At 41.4% G+C, this 19,591-nt stretch overlaps 1 protein-coding gene across 4 annotated transcripts; it reads left to right on the top strand.

The window, feature by feature from the left end:
* The first annotated feature begins 362 nt into the window (after nucleotides 1-362).
* On the top strand, nucleotides 363-18,084 carry zmynd8 (zinc finger, MYND-type containing 8). 4 transcript variants are annotated; one of them, XM_062986533.1, is made up of 20 exons: nucleotides 363-394; nucleotides 5,360-5,430; nucleotides 6,191-6,342; nucleotides 6,680-6,901; nucleotides 7,192-7,305; nucleotides 8,087-8,179; nucleotides 8,445-8,532; nucleotides 8,623-8,678; nucleotides 8,774-8,851; nucleotides 9,592-9,707; nucleotides 9,841-10,316; nucleotides 10,679-10,804; nucleotides 11,087-11,242; nucleotides 11,569-12,105; nucleotides 12,785-13,240; nucleotides 13,624-13,820; nucleotides 14,328-14,408; nucleotides 14,492-14,570; nucleotides 14,673-14,912; nucleotides 15,719-18,084. In XM_062986533.1, exons 1-20 carry the CDS (start codon nucleotides 381-383, stop codon nucleotides 15,892-15,894), a joined length of 3,528 nt encoding a protein of 1,175 aa, XP_062842603.1. In that variant the 5' UTR covers nucleotides 363-380; the 3' UTR covers nucleotides 15,895-18,084. The 4 variants fall into 4 exon arrangements, with proteins under 4 accessions (XP_062842603.1, XP_062842605.1, XP_062842606.1 ...); XM_062986535.1 differs by having other exon boundaries at nucleotides 6,758-6,901; XM_062986536.1 differs by having other exon boundaries at nucleotides 15,733-15,885.
* The last annotated feature ends 1,507 nt before the right edge of the window (nucleotides 18,085-19,591 follow it).

The following is a 19,591-nucleotide window of genomic DNA, read 5'->3' on the forward strand; positions in this document are numbered from 1 at the left end:
GTGTTGAAGAACCTATTTATTACTTTGCTTCTCGGTTTAATGAGCCTAAATTCGGTTCCTTCCTGATTTTACTGTTGGAAAATATGCTGTTACAGGATCATTTTTGGCTTTCTCAATATGGATTCCTTGGTCAAGGCCTATCTCTTTTTGCTGTGTCCTTAAACCAGCTCCGACTGAACAAAAGACACTCAGTCAGGAAGCGTTTCGGCCAATCAGGCGATGCCTTGCCGCTTGCCAGCAACCGCCGTCCAATCACGGAAGGATTTTTGGCTCGGCTGCCTCAGAGTGCCGAGGCTGTGCTTCTGCAGTGAGAGAGAGGGCTGAGGGCTGTCCTCCATGTTTTAATAAGCATTGACATTACACACAAGTCTTTTTTAGCCATGCATCCAGAGAGGTAAGTTGGCTTTCCTATGCTTTCACTTCCGGTCTTGCTAATGTTGTTCAGTGTCTTCAAACAGAAATAATGCTCTCAGTCTGGAGGTGGTGGGAAATAAATCCTATCCCAACAGCACAGAGCTGGTTCCTGACAGAGACAGGACTCAACAGTCTGTCTTCCTGTGTGTCAGTCTTGCTGGCTTATGTGTTATTTTTGAGAGCTGCTAAAACTGGTGGGTGCTCACTCAGCTGAAGTATTGATCAGATCAGACAAGCAAACCAGGAGCACAACAGTGTCACAGGCCAAGTCTGTCAAAATGGAAGGCCTTGTGAGTGTAAGGGCAAACCCAGTCAGTCTCTAGGAGCTGCGATGACTTATGACTGGTGTTGATGTGCTGCACTTTTCAGCTGATTGTCTTGTTTTTTTGGTTTTTTGTTTTACTCTTGTAGTCTATGAAAAGCGGTTGGCTTTGCCATTGCTGATCATTTGCCAGCAGTACAGAACCTGTGTATCCTGTATTCTCCACACAGATATCTGTCTGTATCTGGTGCATGAATTTACTTCAGGGTTCAATGCACCGATTCCAACTTTTTGGCACCCTGATCGTGTTTCAAACAGGTTGAATCTGAGGAGGGTATATTGCTGCTCACGCCTCCTCTGACCCGTGCGCAGTCCTAGCGGAGCCCCTGTTTTCGCCCATGCTTACCGCACAGGCGCCTCTATCTGCTAACCAGGGTCCTTCTTTACACAGCGTTTGAAGATCCCACACACTTAGTCCGGTCATTTCCTACCCAGCAGACACGGTGGCCAATTTGTGCCTGCCGCAGGCACTGTTAGTTACGCCTGCTAGATGGCGCCCAGCCGAGGTGGCAGAGCCAAGATTCGAACCGGGGTGTTCACAATCTCAGCGCTGGTGTGCTAGCGGAATATCCCGCTGCACCGTCTGGGCTAATGTTAGCATTGTAAACGAGTAAATGTTTAGTAAATCACTGTGATTTAACTTTTTATTATTAGAATGACGGTCTGTGGTTAATCACAGTTGGTATTTAAATTTAGTCCAATAGTAGGTCTAAATCAAGCTTAGAAAAATGCCACTTATACTTGAGTTAAAATAATGCCAGCCTTTTGTTAACCACCTTCAAAATATAGTGAGGGCCAAAGACCGTTTTCTCGATTAGAATACAATGTTTTTCATTACAAATCATATAATAAGAGGAATTCCAGGATTTCTTAGTATTTGGCACTACTGATAAGTAAGCACACCATGTCAAGGCCTTAGTACAAAAGGTCACGGCATGTTTCCTGGAGTCTTATCCTTTCTGTTGAAGCACATTCTCAGATGATCTTTAGCAGAGGAATTTGATTCACTGTTGGTAAGCTTGTTTTAATGAGTAACTTAATGCAGCCACTGTTCATTTATTATAAACATAACCTTACAATTGAAATTACAATTGAAAAGAAATTCGTCCTTCAGACGAATCGCAGATCTCAGCGATGGTGGGCTGGCACGATAGACTTCCTACATAAGTGTTTGACAAATTCTGCATCCCTGCTGTAAAATGCAGTGCAGCGTGTTTGATCTGATTATGCGCTGGTTACCGTTGGTTGGTAAAAAGGCGGCATGTAGCAGTTATTTTAAACTTAGCGTGTCATTGTGGATGGGCGGTGTATAATGCTAGCCCGCTATCAGGTTCTGCTACCTAATTTTCTCACTTTCTTTGGTAAGCTGTGGACTGAGTAGCTGACTGAAGTGCACATTTGTTTGTACGCCAGTCTGTTGTTTGCTGTATTATCTGCTGATCATGTTGAGTGGATGTTGTACAGATGCCTAGCTTTTCATACTCGAGTCCAGATTTGGGCTGTGACTTTATTGCTTTGGTTTTGTTTCTATTCTTTGCTTAAGTTTTAGTATTTTGTCACGTTAGTTTGTTTATTTCCTTGTTTCGTCACATGCTGTTGGGTTCATCTAGTTGAATCGTAGGTGTGATTACTCACAGTGTTACAAGGCACTTAGATTTCTGCTGTATTTGCTACGTTACGTTGTTACGTTACGTTCATAATGCCTTGTTGACATGTAATACAAGCATGTGTATAGTATAAGTTTAGTGGTTAAAGGTCAAGCATTGAGTAATGAAGGTTGGTTATTAGTCCGATTAAAGAATTCGCCAACATCTGCATCTCTAATCAATAAAGGAAAACATCAGTTCCAGCTGTTGTTGCATTATCTTTAATAACATTTAATAAGATTTAGGGGGTGCAGGGGCAAATTTAGAAGGTTGGGTGTCTTCATACAGACATGATTGTCCAAGGCCGTGTGATGGATTGGCCATGGTGTTACTGCATTGCGCCCAGTGATTCTTGGGAACCCGGACCCACTGCGACCCCGACCAGGATAAAGCAGTGCTAAAACATGAAAATGACATGGAGTGAAATAGTAAGATTTTACATTTCTCAGCCTTTAGATTTCTTATTAGGTGTATTTAAACAGACTACATGCTGAATGGAGACCAGAGTGGATAATAAAGGGTGGTTGGTTGTTTTCCAGTCTGCTTCCTGTAAGCCAGGTTACTTTTCTTTTTGCTTCTTTGTCTCTACGCATGTGTGTGTGTGTGTAAGGCCCTCAGTACATTCTTGTGAGCCACTCTGCTGGCAAGGCTTGCGTTCTCCTCATCGCCACCGAAAGCTCTGGAAAACGGACGCCAACGACGTCGCCGTTAGCCGGCCGAAAAGGAAAGACATCGCTCCGCAAAACATATAACCGTGTCGCCCTGTCTGTGAAGGCTCACAGCGAGAACTGGAGTGTGATTCCGAGCGTTTTGATGGTGGATGGCAGCAGCAGCCCTCCCTGCATTGCAGCAGTGGATCAGAGGAAAACGAGGAGAGCAGGGAGAGCCAGCGTGCCACACAGCGCCGAACACCCAATCAGGCGCCTCCGTGTGGCTCTCAAACCAATCGGCAGCCCACAGCTGAGGTTAAAGATTGACAATTGCACCGAGAACAGCAGGGAGAAAGCAGAGGCCTTCTGGAAAATTCGCCACCCATCTTTGTCTTACGTCCCCAACCTGCTTTTTAGAATTAAGGGAGAAAAAAAAACACAATAATAAAAAAGGGCCCCGCCTGAAGAACCCGTGCACATAAAGAGAAGGAAGGTATGCTGTTGTTATGCGCGTGATGTTTTTGCTTCATTTATGATCCACAGGGATATTCATATTTATACCTCTCTCTATTTAGATACCGATGTGTTATTCACTGCTTTGCTGTTTGAGGGGTTTGTGCCAGGTAGAGTGGTGCTATTGATTGTTCAGGATGGATGTTGCTCAGGATGGATGGTGCAGTCAGAAAGGAGGAGGCCAAGATGGCAAGTGCACAGCCTCTGCAAATGTTAGAACTACATGTCTGTGCTTTTGTTTCTCTTCCCCAGAGGTGCAGAGAGGGAAAGAATCAGGTCAACCTGGGAAGGCAAAGATATCAGTGCTTCAGTGAGAGGACAGTTAATGTACCTGATTTCTAAAGAAGCATGTGATTAACCTTTATTACATGATAATAGATAGGGAAGTGAAGCAGCGAACATCAAACGTCTATTTTTTTTATCGTTTAGACTTATTGCGTGTGGCTGATAATAGGTGGCTGTGTTGTTGATGGAGCAGTGGAATGGTGGGTGTGTATACAGGAGGAGGAATGAGCACAGCAGAAGCAGTTGACTGATTTCAGAACTGTACAAAATGCAGCGTAACAGAAATATGAATTTTGTATGGGTGAGGATTTCGATTTTTAGGGTGGACAGAGAATTGAGGTACTCATAGCCATATACATGGCAGGCAGTATGCTTAACACTGTATATATGTGTGTGTGTGTGTGTGTGTGCTAGGTACTGTTGGGTATTAGGCACTCCTACCTCGTATGTACACATGTACATTCATTGCTTATTTTATAAATGGGATTTTTAAATACAGTAAGAAACTGGGGCTGTTTTTCTTTTCCATTTGCTGCATTAAGCAGCTGCGTTTATCCAAAGCAACTTACAATCAACACTGAATACAGTTTAAGCAATTGAAGGTTCAGGGCCTTGCTCTGGGGCCCAGCTGTGGCAACCTGGCAATGATGGGGCTTGAACCAGCAATCTTATGATTATTAGTCCAGTACCTTAACCGTTGAGCCACCACTGCTTCTTTTTTATGCACATTGTGTGTTAATCGTTCTTTGTCCCGCCCCCCAACTGAGCAACCGGCCAATCGTTGCTCATACAGCCACCCGGCCTCGAACCGGTAAGGCAGAGCTGGATTCGATACGATGTACTCAGAATCCAGCTCTGGTTGCAGCGTGTCTTTTTACCGCCGCGCCACCTGAGCGGCCTCGTCTCTAGACTTTTAACACCGGACACTTTCTGATCACAGAATACTGTTGCCCTATTCTCATTTCAAATCCCAACAACACTGCTGCACCTGATACACTCATACAACTCACTACTATGTACACACATGTATGTATCTATAAATATATACCCAACACATTGTCCCTACAGTCAGTTGTGCCGATGATTGTGGGACCTGAAGTTGCTTAGAATTATGAGTTGCTTATGAATTCCTGCTCTGCGCTTAATGCTTCTGGGTGGAATCGGACCCTCCACGAGCCTGACCATGAATAATTATTATATAAATATTTAGACTATGTATTTATAATATGTTCATATGTATGTATGTGATATGTAAGGTAAAGCAGAAGATAATAAAGGACGTTACAGACCGTCTCCAGGTCAGTGACAGGTCATTAATAACATAACGAATGACATTATAGCAGGGCTGCACTATAAAAACCCCTCATTACAAAGACAGATGCACATTTGAGAGTTCAATGGTGCGGAAACCCCAGGCGGTACTCCACAGAGATACTCCAGGAAGATGTAAAATGGTCTGAGAAGTCATTCTTCACCATGATGTGTAAGAAAACAGTGTTAAAATGAGAAACGTTTTTTGTGCTTTGCAGTGTGGCTGAAAAAGAGGTGACGTTAGAATTCCATGTGAAACAAGGAATGGAAATTGCCACTCGATCCAAAGGTAAGAAAACATGCACACGCTGCTCTAGCTACTTTGTATAAAGACCTAGAATACAATACTAGCACAACCCACAATTAAATCAGTGCAAGGATTATCACTAGCACATCACTGCAGAGAGTTTCAATTTGCTTTTCCCGTGATATGCAATTCCAGCTATTGGTTCGGGTGCCTTCGCGAGAGGGGATGTCGCATGGAGCATAGCGTGGCTCTCCGTATGCGATACGCCTCTGTGTAGGCAGGTGCCTCAGACCATGATCCTTCACAAAACCCTTTTATGTTGTATGATCAGCTGTCAACTTTATTCAAGGTCTAAGTTGCTGATTTTAAAGTTCAGGCTTTTTTCTTGTATAGCAGTCTCTAGGTTTATAGTAATCTAAAGCTTGCTTGACCGTGAACAGTGACACTTGTTACCAAAGCTGGTAGTTCACAGCAGACCTTGTTTTTTAGGTTTTGGATTACATCTAACCACCCAGGAAAATGTATTTGATGAAGCTTTGTCCACACAGTCGTTTGTATGTGTGTTGATGTTCGTGGGACCTGATGCTGCTTAGAAATGACCCCCAGCTTACTTTCCAGAGTTGGGAAAATCTATGAATTCCTGCCCTGCACTCAGTGCTTCCAGGTGGAATCGGACCCGTCATGGACCTGACCATGGTCCAGTCATTCAGTTCCAGAACATGAACCGTTTGCTGAAATCATTGCATTTCTAAGCACTGTAATACCTAATGTACATAATCAGTTTAGTTTTTCCGTTACGCAGGCTCTGACGCAGGGTCATCTGAGCGCACTGTTCCTAAACGCAGAGCGCCCAGCCCACCTCACTCTTCAAATGGACACTCTCCAACCGAAGCTTCCCCAAGCCCTGTCAAGAAGAAGAAGAAACCAGGAGCTGTCAACAGCAGCAAAGACCAGGTTCATTGCTCTTTGTTCATCTCCAGATTATGATAAACAGCAATATTATTGCTGCTGTTTGCTTATCCTACATGATATACACGTGATATATGGCCAAAAGTATCTGGACACCTAAGCCTCCACCGTCCAGGAAAGATTTCTATGAAAAATCTGATCTCCAGTAATACCTATGGATGTAAATGTCATTTTGTGTAACGTTTGTGGACATTTTTGCACGTAAAGCTCTTCCCTTTATTAGGTGAATTAAATCATCTATATATTTTGTCTCTGTGTGAGAAGCTGCAGTCGTTTGTATTTTGAAACATCTACTCTGTTGTGTTTTTTGCCTACATTTCAGTCCAAACTCAGACATGGTCCTTTTTACTATGTGAAGCAGTCCACACTCACCACAGACCCTGTTGATGTTGTACCGCAGGACGGCAGGAACGACTTCTACTGCTGGGTGTGCCACCGTGAGGGCCAGGTCCTGTGCTGTGAGCTCTGCCCACGGGTCTACCATGCCAAGTGCCTCAAACTGGCAGCTGAGCCTGAAGGCGACTGGTTCTGCCCAGAGTGTGAGGTACTGGCACACACCAGCACTGCAGTCAGAGCACTTTTCGGTTCTGTTGTGATGGCCAAAAAATAACACAACACTGACTCAGTTTCCTGAAAAATATTAAAGGATGCTGGCGTCTCACGTCAGCAGAAAACTGGACCGCAAAATCAATTTTCCACTTTATTAAATTATAATATTAATTTAAAATCAAATGCAATTGATCTCTATCAGTGATGGCTAAAAAGATATTTACATAAAATTGTACTACATCATGAAATAATTTACTTTTCTCCTTTCTTCTCATTGCCTTTCAGAAAATAACCATAGCTGAGTGCATTGAGACCCAAAGCAAGGCGATGACAATGCTAACTCTGGAACAGCTGTCCTACCTTCTCAAGTTTGCCCTTCAGAAGATGAAACAGCCTGGTGTAAGTGTTTACAGCCACTTAAAAATCGTCAAGTATTTCCCAAACATAAATCTATCACGCTAGCCTACCACTGCTGAGACTCGAGTTCCGTTCTCACTGATGCTATCGGCCATCCGGGCATCCACATAGACATGATTGGCTATGTCCTAGGATTGTCGGGGGTGGATTGGCGCCCTGTCCAGGTTATTTCTGCTTTGTGCCCACTGTCTCTCAGTGTAACCGGACCTGTGACCCTAACAAGGATAAAGCCGTGATTAAAAAAAACCCTGACTAACTTTGTTAAGTGGTACATATTAGAACAGAGTCTGATTCATGTATAGCTTCTCTCACCTGTGTTTTTTTATAATGTAACATTTTATTTTAGTAAACACTTTTAACAAGGAATAACTATTAATAATTAGTTAAAATTAGAAATGGATAATTAATTGATCTAATCAGTCTTCGATAGATCAGTGCCGTCAGTAAAAAAGTGTTATTCAAATTTATTTCTGACAGTTGATTTGAAGGTTTATAGGTTACCTCAGAGCCACCGCAAATACAACCTGGTCAAGGTGTTTGAACGAGTCGTGGATAATTCACAGTGGGCGCATCGTGACTCTCTGTACGTTATACGACTCTCTAGAAATCTGATTGGAAATTGAAAATGACTAGATTGGGCAAAAAGGGGAAAAATGCCACCCTCGTAATAAAAACAAATGATTTGCTATAAGTTTGTCAGATAATGCTTCAGTATTATATCAATCCAGTCTCAGCCTCTGTGTCTTTCACTTTCTCTCTCCAGACAGAACCATTTCAGAAGCCTGTGTGTCTGGAGCAACATCCAGATTATGCAGAGTACATTTTTCATCCCATGGATCTGTGTACATTAGAAAAGGTAAACACGTCACTTGATTCTGTATCAAGATGTTTACAAATATATTGAATGAAATATGTAGCGAATATGTAAACATTTAAGACACATTGGGTTTACCAGTATTAAAAAACGACCCATTAACACCAGGGTACTTCTGTAGAAAGTAAAGAGTAAATCCACAGTTGAAGTCAAGCATTTAAATACAATAAATTAATCTAAGCAAGAAAACGCTGGATAGGGGTGTAGAGTCTTCAGTTAATGTTTAAACTGTTGCACTCTTTTCCAGAATATCAAAAAGAAAATGTACGGCTCCACCGAAGCTTTCTTGGCCGACGTGAAGTGGATTTTGCACAACTGCATTATCTACAATGGAGGTAGAATTTAACACTTTTTATATTGTAGGAATTTTATATTTTAATTGGTTGGAAATTAAACTTTGGTGTCTTTACTTTTTTTTTTTTTAGGAAATCATAAACTAACCACAACAGCTAAAGTCATAATAAAGATCTGCGAGCACGAGGTGAGTAAAACAGGGTTTTAAGTTGAAATGAAATGAAGTTCAAATGAAAATGCAGAGTTTGGTGTCAGTTGTTTCAGACATACTCTGTCCTTCAGATGAATGAGATTGAGGTCTGTCCAGAGTGCTATCTTTCAGCCTGCCAGAAGAGGGATAACTGGTTTTGTGAGCCGTGCGTGAGTATTATGTCTTATATAATTATTTATTTGTTCAGATACTCCTGAGGCCATGGATTTGATCTCCCATCAAAGTGGGTGGTGTGAGATCTATTAAGACTGATGATACTTGGTTAATGAAAATAAATGAAGAATTTTTGGCACTAGCTCACCAGTTCTGACATCTCAAGCTTGTGAGTTCAAATCTCATTTCTGCTAATATCTGGTCAGTCACCTACACAGACAACGACTGGCTTGTCCGAGAGAGGGAGCGCCGTTACGAACTCTGCTGGCCTATCCATTTTCGGCATTTGGCGGATGCTTTTATCCAAACCGACTTACAGTACTGTGACAGCATACTGTCCAAGCAATTGAGAGTTGCTCAAGTGTCCGTCAGTGACAACCAGTGACATTTAGATTACGAGTCCAGTACCTTAACTGCTTAGCTACAACTGCGACTGCACAATGAGAAGGAGGATCATTGGTGAGTGACTCCGTGTATGATACAGATCTCCATTTGTACCCATCTTGTGCAGGTGAAAATAAGCACACGTGCAAGAGGGGATGTGTGATGGTTACGGATCTTCCAGAACAAGAGTGGAAGATCTGCAGCAGTAGGGGCAAAAAAACAGATCGGGTTATTGGATACGACTGGGATTTCGAATAGTTTTAGTCTGATGACTTCATGACTGTAATAATGTCTAATAAACGTTTTAAGCTGATGTGAGGTAATAATTGCTTGTTCAAATTGTTTATTTTAGAGTAACCCTCATCCTCTAGTGTGGGCCAAACTTAAGGGCTTTCCATTCTGGCCTGCCAAAGCTCTACGAGACAAAGACGGACAAGTGGACGCTCGATTCTTTGGACAACATGACAGGTAAGAATTGTTGAATACAATACAGAGACTAGGAAACTTCAATCTGGGATGCACAGTGGGTACTGACTTTTATTGTTCACATTAGCATTTATGGATTCACCTTGTTTTTTATCTGTTATGTTCTCTATTTTAGAGCCTGGGTCCCAATCAACAACTGTTACCTCATGTCTAAAGAAATCCCCTTCTCTGTAAAGAAGACCAAAAGCATTTTCAACAGCGCCATGCAGGAGATGGAAGTCTACGTGGAAAACATTCGCAAGAAATTCGGCGTCTTTAACTACGCCCCGTTCCGCACACCGTACACACCAGACAACACGTTCCAAATGCTTCTCGACCCGGCGAACCCCAGCGCTGGCGTAGTCAATCTCGAAAAACAGGACAAGAGCAAGTTTAGCTTCGATATGACAGCGTCGCCTAAGCTCATGGGAAAGAGCATGATGTCCGGAGGGATGAGTGGTGCCGCCGGTAGACGGATCTCTGTGGTGGACATCCCTCGATCACCGACGAGTACCAACTCCTCTGACGGGGAGCAAGACGGTGGAGAAAAGGGCCAATCCAGGGGGCTCTCACAACACCACAGCACAGGAGAGGAGTCTCCTGACAGCACAGGTAGTAACACGTTGCTTCGTCATGTTAAGAGCTTTTCTTTTAAAATTATAAACTTTAAATCTATAAACTTATAGATGCAGTTTAAAAGACACCACAGTATGAAAATCATAAAGTAACATTATAAATTATATTTTTGTGTATAGTTTTACTTACAGGTTCAGTTTTTTTAACTTTTAGTTCATCACATGCAGCAGCAATTTTAAAAAATGAGCTCAATAATTACAACAGTTGTCCACATACCTTGGCCATATTGTAGTTCTATCTTGTTATATATGCATCGCCATACCAAAACATTAGGACCACACACCTAACATCATGTCAAAAAAGCTCATTCTGTTTAACCAGCTCATTGGTGTTCGCAGCCTCTTCAGCCACTCCTCGAGCGGGTCCTGCTGGTGGTGCGGTGGACGGCCCGAAACGAGTCCCCAACACGCCTGTCAAACAAGATAAAACCTCCAACACTGGCAGCATCTTGAACCTTAACCTTGGTAAGTGACTGCTTCTTCTGATTAATGCTGAAAATAACTTGAGTTGGTTTTATATATATACTTGCATAGATAGATAGATAGATAGATAGATAAACTATTATGAAAGTGTCCTTTGCAGTAAAAATAAACAGATGTGCGATGTTTAATACTGTGTCAGTGTAAGTGAATAAATAGAATAAACATATATAATATGTAATATACATGTAATATGTAATGTAATAAACTATATAGCATAGCGTTGCCTGCACTGATACCCATGTATCTGTCTGTATTTCGTCTCAGACCGGAGTAAGGCAGAGATGGACCTGAAGGAGCTGAGCGAGTCTGTAAAGCAGCAGCAGGGTCCTCACACTTCACTCACTTCCCCCAAGAGACAGATCAGGAGCCGCTTTCAGCTCAACCTTGACAAAACCATAGAGAGCTGCAAAGCACAGCTAGGTGAGCTAACAAGAAAGACGTCTTCGGCCATATGCTGGGTTTCTCTGCCATTACGAATTGAAAGTGGCCACAAATGATTTTTTACATCAATCTAAATGAAACAAACATCTTTTTAATGTAGCGTATATAGGGAGTTTTGGAGGTGTAGTGGTCCAGTATGCTAGCTCAGGCACCTAACAAGCACAACATGTATAGAGGTAGGTTCAACGATTTTAAACAATCAGATTGGACATTCAGTTTTCCAAAATCCGTTAAATGGAGGTTCATCTGTATTTCTGTTTATAATTGTGGATTTTATTTTATCGTTATTATTCATCTGTGTGCAGGAATCAACGAAATATCAGAGGACGCGTACAAACGCGTGGATCACAGCGACTCCGACGACTCCGACAAATCTGATTCCAGTGACAGCGAATACGGCAGCGACGATGATCAGAAACCAAAGCCTGGCCGGGACTCATCTGCTGAAGACAAAACAGACAAAGAACCGTCTAAAAAGAAGTCCAAACCCTCGTCCTCTGCTGGTGGGGAGAAGAACAGCAAGACGGAATCATCTAGTACTTCAGGTTCACTGAGCAAAGGTGAGACGGTGCAAAAAGCAGCAAGCGGCGTCTCTCCAGGATCTAACTCGGACAAGACGGCGACCAAAGCAGTAGCACAATCTCCCAGCGCGCGAGACAAGTCCAAGGCCAAAGAAGAGACGAGGAAACCCGTGTCTGTCGACGTAGACATGGACTCGGACTCTGAGCGAGAGCTGGTGATCGATTTGGGAGAAGAGCCTGGAGGAAAAGAGAGGAAGAGGCGCAGGAAGGACTCGGCCAATGTCACTGCACTCAAGGAACCAACAACTTCCAAATCGGAGGGTGAGATACCAGGGACTAATTTATAGACATTAATGGTGCATTGGGTCAAATATTTGGGAGGTCAAGTTTTGCTTCCTCAATAATTTGTCTTGTTATTATTGTTATTATTATTAATATTTATTTATTTATTTATTATTTTGCCTATTATTCTTTAAGCAACCCTTCTGTTTTATCTGGGCTTGGGCCCAGCACTGAGTCAACACTGACAAGTTTCAGCCTCTCTGTCCCCATCCCAAACATTAGCCAGTCATGTCCGTGTATGCACCCACTTGAGATTTGAACCTCAATCCCCAGATCTCAATGGTCTATTATCACTGGTCACTTTTATTACTGGACACTTTCTGATCACATGACACTGTTGGCTTTACATTTTTGTTTAAAGCATTTTATTGAGGTGTTTAAAAATCCCAACAACACTGCTGCACCTGACATACTCATATCAGAACAACAGACACTACCATGTTATTATCATGTTAGTGCCATTGCTGTGCCAAAAATGGTCCACTAGGTGAACACGTTTGGTCATTGGTCAGTGGAGGTCCTATGGGGGTCCTTCTTGATTGATAAATGGGGTACAGGGGTGACAAAGCATACAGAACAACAGATGAGCTACAGTCAGTATTCAGACACTGTTAATTAATAGATGCATATTATTATTTTTCTCATTCTTATCCTTCAGGTAAGGGTCCTCCTGCAGGCAGTCTCGCTCCATCTCAAACCCCTTCAGCACCCTCATCCACCGCAGGCCTCAAAGACCCGTCCCAGTCTCCCATGGCCGTTCCTCTAAATGTAGTCGCCGTCTCTGTAGTTTCCAGCAGCGCCACCTCCTCCGCCCTGCCAAACTCCACTACTCCCACAGCCCTGACCTCTTCCACCCCCGCCGGCTCAGTGAAAAAGCAGCGCCCCCTGCTGCCTCGCGAGAGCATGCCGGTGGTGCAGCGGGCCGTGGTGTGGAACCCCGGCACCAAGTTTCAAACATCGTCTCAGAAGTGGCACATGCAGAAGGTCCAGCGTCAGCAGCAGGGCCAGACGCAGCCACAGACGCAGGCGCAGGCGGTAACGCAAGCGCAGCAGGTCTCGTCCTCGGCACAGCAGTCTTCCAGTACTCGGTATCAAACACGCCAAGCTGCTAAAGGTGGGTTTAAGAATGTTTACGTATACGCATTACTTAGATGAATCATTTAAAAGGGGGTATGGTGGCCAAGCTGTTAGAGTAGGTGTCACACATTGACACGGGTCCTGGGGGTCTGGGTCTCAAATCTCAGCTTCGGTCACTGTAGGAATTTCTGCACGCTCTTCCTATCTTTCCATGGAATTCCTTGAGGTACTTTCTCATGCAGAGTGTAAACTGACCTCTTTAAAACTGCCCTTAAAAATAAGTAAGTAAATGTATGAGTGTGTGTTGCCCTGCAGTAGATGAGCAGGATTATTACCCTTTGCTTCCAGGTGGCACCAGATTTACTGCAGTGATCAGTAAAAATAAATGTAATTAAAACTAATCTATATTTTATTTTTCAGTCGTTCACCAGAAAGACTCTCCACACAGCACTTTACCCTCAGTTGCCGCTCTCGTCACCAGTGCCCCAGTGTCTGCTGCTATAATGGCAGGCGTCACAGTAAGCTCTGCGTCACCATCAACATCCATGGCTGGAGATCTACAGATTCCCACCACCTCTGCTGACATTGCAGCGGACATTGCGAAGTATACTAACAAGGTAAGGTGTCCTGAAAGTACAATAACAGTTTAAACAGAAAAGACAGTATAATAATTATAACTATAACTATTTACATATATGGTGTTAGTCTACAGTACATACATAGCAATATAGTAATATATACTAATAATAATAAGCATAAGAATGGGAATACTAAGTATATAATAAATACATGTCTTGGGACTGTGGGAGGAAACCCACGCAGACACGGGGAGAACGTGCAAATTCCACCTAGAACGGACCCAGACCGCTCCACCTGGGAATCAAACCCAGGACCTTTCTGCTGTGAGGCGACAGTGCTACCCACCGAGCCACAGTTCCCCTCCGTCATTGTATTGATATTGTTCTTTATTTAAAAGATTCTATATGTGGTACATAAATGCTCTGACTGGTTGCAGTGTGGATGGTTTAATAACAGAATGGTGATTTATCTGGCTTTGCTACAGGAGTCACTGTGCTTACTTGATGAATGTTATGAATATTGATTATTGTTGTATGTGTCTACAGATAATGGATACAATCAAAGGGACAGTAACTGAAATATACAATGATCTCTCCAAAAGCACGTCAGGAAACACAGTCGCTGAGGTATTAAAAAGACATTTGATAAAGTTTTGATCATTTGCCAGGCACAACATGGAATAACGACATACCGATATTTTTGCTTCTAGATTAGACGGTTGCGGATCGACATCGAAAAACTGCAGTGGCTCCATCAACAGGAGTTATCAGAGATGAAGCACAATTTAGGTTTGTCTTGATTATGGGATCATTCAACATAAAGCTCTGTGTCAGTTTTACATCATACAAGCACATAAATGTCTATTTGTTTTTGACACTTTCGGTATGTAGAGCTGACCATGGCAGAGATGCGGCAGAGTCTGGAGCAGGAGCGAGAGCGGCTGATGGCTGAGGTTAAAAAGCAGATGGAGATGGAGAGACAGCAGGCCGTGGACGAGACCAAAAAGAAGCAGTGGTGCGCTAACTGCAAGAAAGAAGCCATTTTTTACTGCTGCTGGAACACAAGTTACTGCGACTACCCCTGCCAGCAAGCACACTGGCCTGAACACATGAAGTCCTGCACACAGTCCGGTAAGATGAACTGCACTCACTGATTCACTGATCACTGACAGATATTGGGTAAGGACTATTACTTAGGCTCTAGCTAAACAGTTACACAAGCAAAATTCTAAATGTAAGGTTTGTGTTTAGTAATTAAACGTTTTTCATTCTTGTAGCGTTCAAGTGCCTCATGTTTACTTGTTTATTTGCATTATGAGGTGTCCTAGCAATCCTACAGCAATTCAGTCAGCAATCGCTTAGTCAAAATGTCCAAGATGTTAAAGTCTAAAGCAGACCAATATTTTCGTATTTGAGACCGTCGCTGGTTGTTCTAGGTTTACATTCAACCACTTGTTCTATCATTCAGTTTATGACTATTATTTAATGATTGCTGGGAAATGTGGTGATTGTAAAAATCTGTGAAATCTGTAATTTTTGAAAAACAAGGTACGTGAAATTTTCCCATGAATTTAGTAGGGCCCTAACTATTACCAATCAAGATTTGGATATATTTGGCTGTTTGGGTGGGACAATGGAGTTTCAGCTCTCGAAGTTGAAACTCAGCTGTGCTGTCGACCTTGTGGGGCTTCTAACAGGCAGAAGTGACCTCTGCTGTCTGGTTAAGTCTCCTGCACGAGTGGTGGATTCACAGATGACGTTGTGCAACTCTTTGTGAGATGCTGCCTCTTTGCAGGATAGAACACTTCACAGACTACTGCTTAGTTAAATTCTCAGTTTTAAAGGGTGTCTAGATACTTTTGACTATGCAGTAAATGTCATTGAATTTAATATAAAATATATTGTCAAAAAAAAAAAAAAAACATTTTGCTTTTTAGCAACATCCTCACAGCAAGAGACAGAGACCGAGTCAAGCACAGACGCCATCCCCAAGACAAGTGGACATTCTAACAGTGGTCAGGATTCACCCAGACAGACTGCATCAGCTCCCACCATAGACAAGGACAACAACACGGACAAAACTAAGGACAGTGCCTCTGTCGATCTGTCCTAGCTTAGAAATCCAATTCCTGCTGTACAGCTGCATTAATATACGAGTCATGCTTCATCACTAATCACTACAGCGAAACTTGTTTTTATCTTACCAGGTTGTGCTAGTGGAATATGAATCAGTAACAGTTAGAATCCAGTATTGCGTTAAAGAGACTGAAATTACGTCTCTAAGTAATGCCTAAATTGTTTACACTGATCATTTCATAAAACTGTTAGTGGCTGCATTTATACAGCTGCCCAAAATAATCCAGAATCTAATCTAGTCTTTTTATGACAGCATAAGCAGCAAATGTCACACTAAGTCATTACAGTCTAATGTTCTGTAATCAACTCGAGGTGAAAATCTCCTGGAGGCAGAAAAAAGATCATATTTCTTTTTGTTTTTGTGGATTTGTCCCACCTTTTCCTCCCAATCTAGTAAATTCAGGGACCAGGATCAAACGGCTGACGACAATGAAATAAAAAACTTCCTTGTGTAACATTTAATCTAACGGCTTTGTAGAACCAACATAGTTTAATATTAAGCCAATAATATGACATGAGCAACAGACACTGGCACTTAATGCCTCTGCTGTGTGCCTCTAGAAAATGACGTTTTTAATATTTAATGAAATAATAGTACATTAACAAACAAAGCGGAATCAAGCACTTATTATTGTACATTGATCAAAGCTAGAAGGAAAATCTAGATGTTTGGAGAATTTGTAGGATTGAAACCCTGTTTGGTATTTAATGATGCACATTTTGTCATATTACTGGAGAACAAAAACACTAGCAAAGTGTTACAGGGACCTAAATACCCCCAATTTAAAAGTAAGTGCAGTGTAAGTAAGTAAGTAAGTGATAAAATAAGATTTGGGAATCATAACTAAACCCCTGTATTAGTGACTCAGTACTTTACAGATCCTAAATGACAGATATCGTTCACTGTGAAAGTGTTCATCACATTTCATATTACATTTATCTATCTATCTATCTAGTTTCAAATTGTCCGACTATCTAAGCCCTATATGGGTGTTTCTTGATTTTATTTAGACAGAATTTAAAGATACTTTGGTTATATTTGGGAAGGATGTTTTGTAATTTGAAGTATATTTTATTTTCTGTGTCCTTCACTAACCCCTGTTTTACACTGAACTTGTGTGCACTTTATATGATCAAAATCATTTGAGTAATGTAATTGACATTAGATGCATATACATTTGGAAGTAATACCATCTAAATATTTGAAGAAGCTCCTGGATAAACAATTAGATGCATTTCTTTATTTCTTTTTAAACACTTTGGTCCACCTTGCTGGCAGTTTGAAAAACTCTGGTCTTTCATCACACTTGTGATACCACAGATTTGACTATTTGGCGATGTATTCTGTATTCAGCTGTCATGCTGGGATGTTTATTTGAAGTAGATTACATTTTTACCCAGGACCAAATTCACTAAAAATATAAACATCCTTAGATCACCGCCCCCTCCCCCCCGTGTACTCACATTTTTAAGTGTGCTTAGTATTCAAAACAGTAAAATATGCACAATATGGCATCGTGTGTTTGAATGTGTGCAGTGTTCAAACCCTCTCTGTGTGAAACAGGGATTAGATTGTTTTAAAGATTAAAATAAGTTTCACCTGTTAGACTGGATTAGGTGTTATTATTCTCAAATTCTGCACAGTGGTACGTGGCTTTTTTAAATAATCAAAGTGTATCGGATATGTTATACCATGATACAACTTTACTGTATCACCAGATAAAATCTGGTTATTGTTTATATTGTTTATAATTTAAAAGAGAACATGTATACAAACTTTATTTAACTATTTATCGATATTTGCCTTTAAAGGCATTAAAATGTGTGGCTATTTCCATTTGAGTTTTGTTTTTTTGAGTCTTATGTCTAAAGCCCAAGCTTGTTTTTTTTACACATCACATGAATTTGTTCATTTCATTTGTTCATTGTGAATACAGGTGACAGCTATTTTCCAGCTGCTTTTGCTGCCAGTTTTATCACTGTTAAACAGTTTTTAATTCAACATTCTCAAACAGTTCAGAAAGTATTATATTTGAAATATAATTATGCCGACTTGTTTAGTTTAATCATACTTTATAAATGTCTGTTTGACTTTAATACACAGGACCAGTTTTCAAAGTTGAGATGTTGAGTACTGTTTTATTGTTTCTAATAAAAGGTTCATATATTAAAACTGTGTAAATGGTGGTGTTAAAACTGTGGGTGTTTGGGTATGTATGCAGAATTGCTTTTTTCACAAGATGTGAGTTAAAACATTGGGACCACCCCACAGAAATGTATGGCAGTACCTATTCTGTACCAGTTGTGCATGTAGGTAATGATTGCGATACTGCAAAATTTAAGTAAATACAGGGCCAGTATCGTCGATACCAATACCGATACTTTTTACTTATAAAAGCAGTTTGTTTTAATTTCATGTAGGGGAGAGCAGTGTGTCATGATTTATGAGTAGGGCATTTATTACTATAATGAACTAAGTCTGAGGTTTTTGTTCAGAACCAATTATATAATAACAAAACATAATGTATCCCTTTCATTGCACTGAATATATCCCCACACAGCTCCTCTCTCATCCTCTCAGCCTTCTCTCTCTCCCCATACAGCTCCTCTCTCTCTCTCTCTCATCCTCTCTCTCTCTCAGTGCCGCTTAGTCACGTGACGGTACCACAACAAGACCCAGCAGATCAGGAGCAGTAATGTGTTCATGTAAGATGTGAGAGGAGCGAGTCTGTACAAACATGATTTCTACTTTCTTATAAAACAGGAGAAACGTGCTGAATGTAGCGGAGAAAAAGTAAAACTGAAGTATCGATACTATCGATATTTGGATCGATCCGCCCATCCCTAGTAATAAGGTTAGAACAGCCGTGTGAAGGTGTTAATACCTAGCCTAGCCAACTAGTTCACAGCTGAGATACTGACTAAACCCCAAATAACTCATAAACCATCACTATTATTATTATGAAAGATATACAATAAAGACTTGTACACTGTGTGCAGTATTGTAACTATATGAAACATTACAGCTGTGAGTTATTATCCAAGGTAAACAACACGGGTACTTGTTAGCTTAGTCGCTAGTGTTAGCTGCTAAGCTTATCGCAGTGATTTCTGTTTCTATAAGCACTCTGTATTTATAATTCTTCATCATATTAATATTGTAATACACACGTTTGTAAGTAGCTGCTCTAGTAGGGTTGTAGATAAATTCAGTTGTTCAAACTCATACCACGTGGTTGTGTTTGCTGGGTGAATGCATTTGTAATTTTTCAATAGTGACCGAATACATGTGTCCTTGTTCATTAAAAATAAAAATAGATGCTATTCTGTTTACATTTATAAGCACAAAGTCAAAAGAAAAGAGCTTTTATTCACCAAAACACAAACACAGGGAATGAGAGCCTCACTGCGCATGCTCCGTAGGGTGCGTCCGTACTTTACGTACTAATATTTTACACTATTATTTCCATAAACTGCCCCTTAAAAAAGAACAGAAGTAAGAAGTTAAAATATGGGATAAATTGGTGATTGTTGGGTCGCATATTCTTTGTTAAATTGCTGAACAAGACTGCTGCACCTCCGTCCTGATGCGGCGCTGCAGCTGCTGATTTAACCTCAGAGCGCGCGCTGAAGTGATGGGCGGAACGGATCACTTCAGTCAAATCAATTGACTC

This window comes from Trichomycterus rosablanca, chromosome 24 (genome assembly GCF_030014385.1).
Source record: "Trichomycterus rosablanca isolate fTriRos1 chromosome 24, fTriRos1.hap1, whole genome shotgun sequence".
Classification (NCBI taxonomy): domain Eukaryota; kingdom Metazoa; phylum Chordata; class Actinopteri; order Siluriformes; family Trichomycteridae; genus Trichomycterus; species Trichomycterus rosablanca.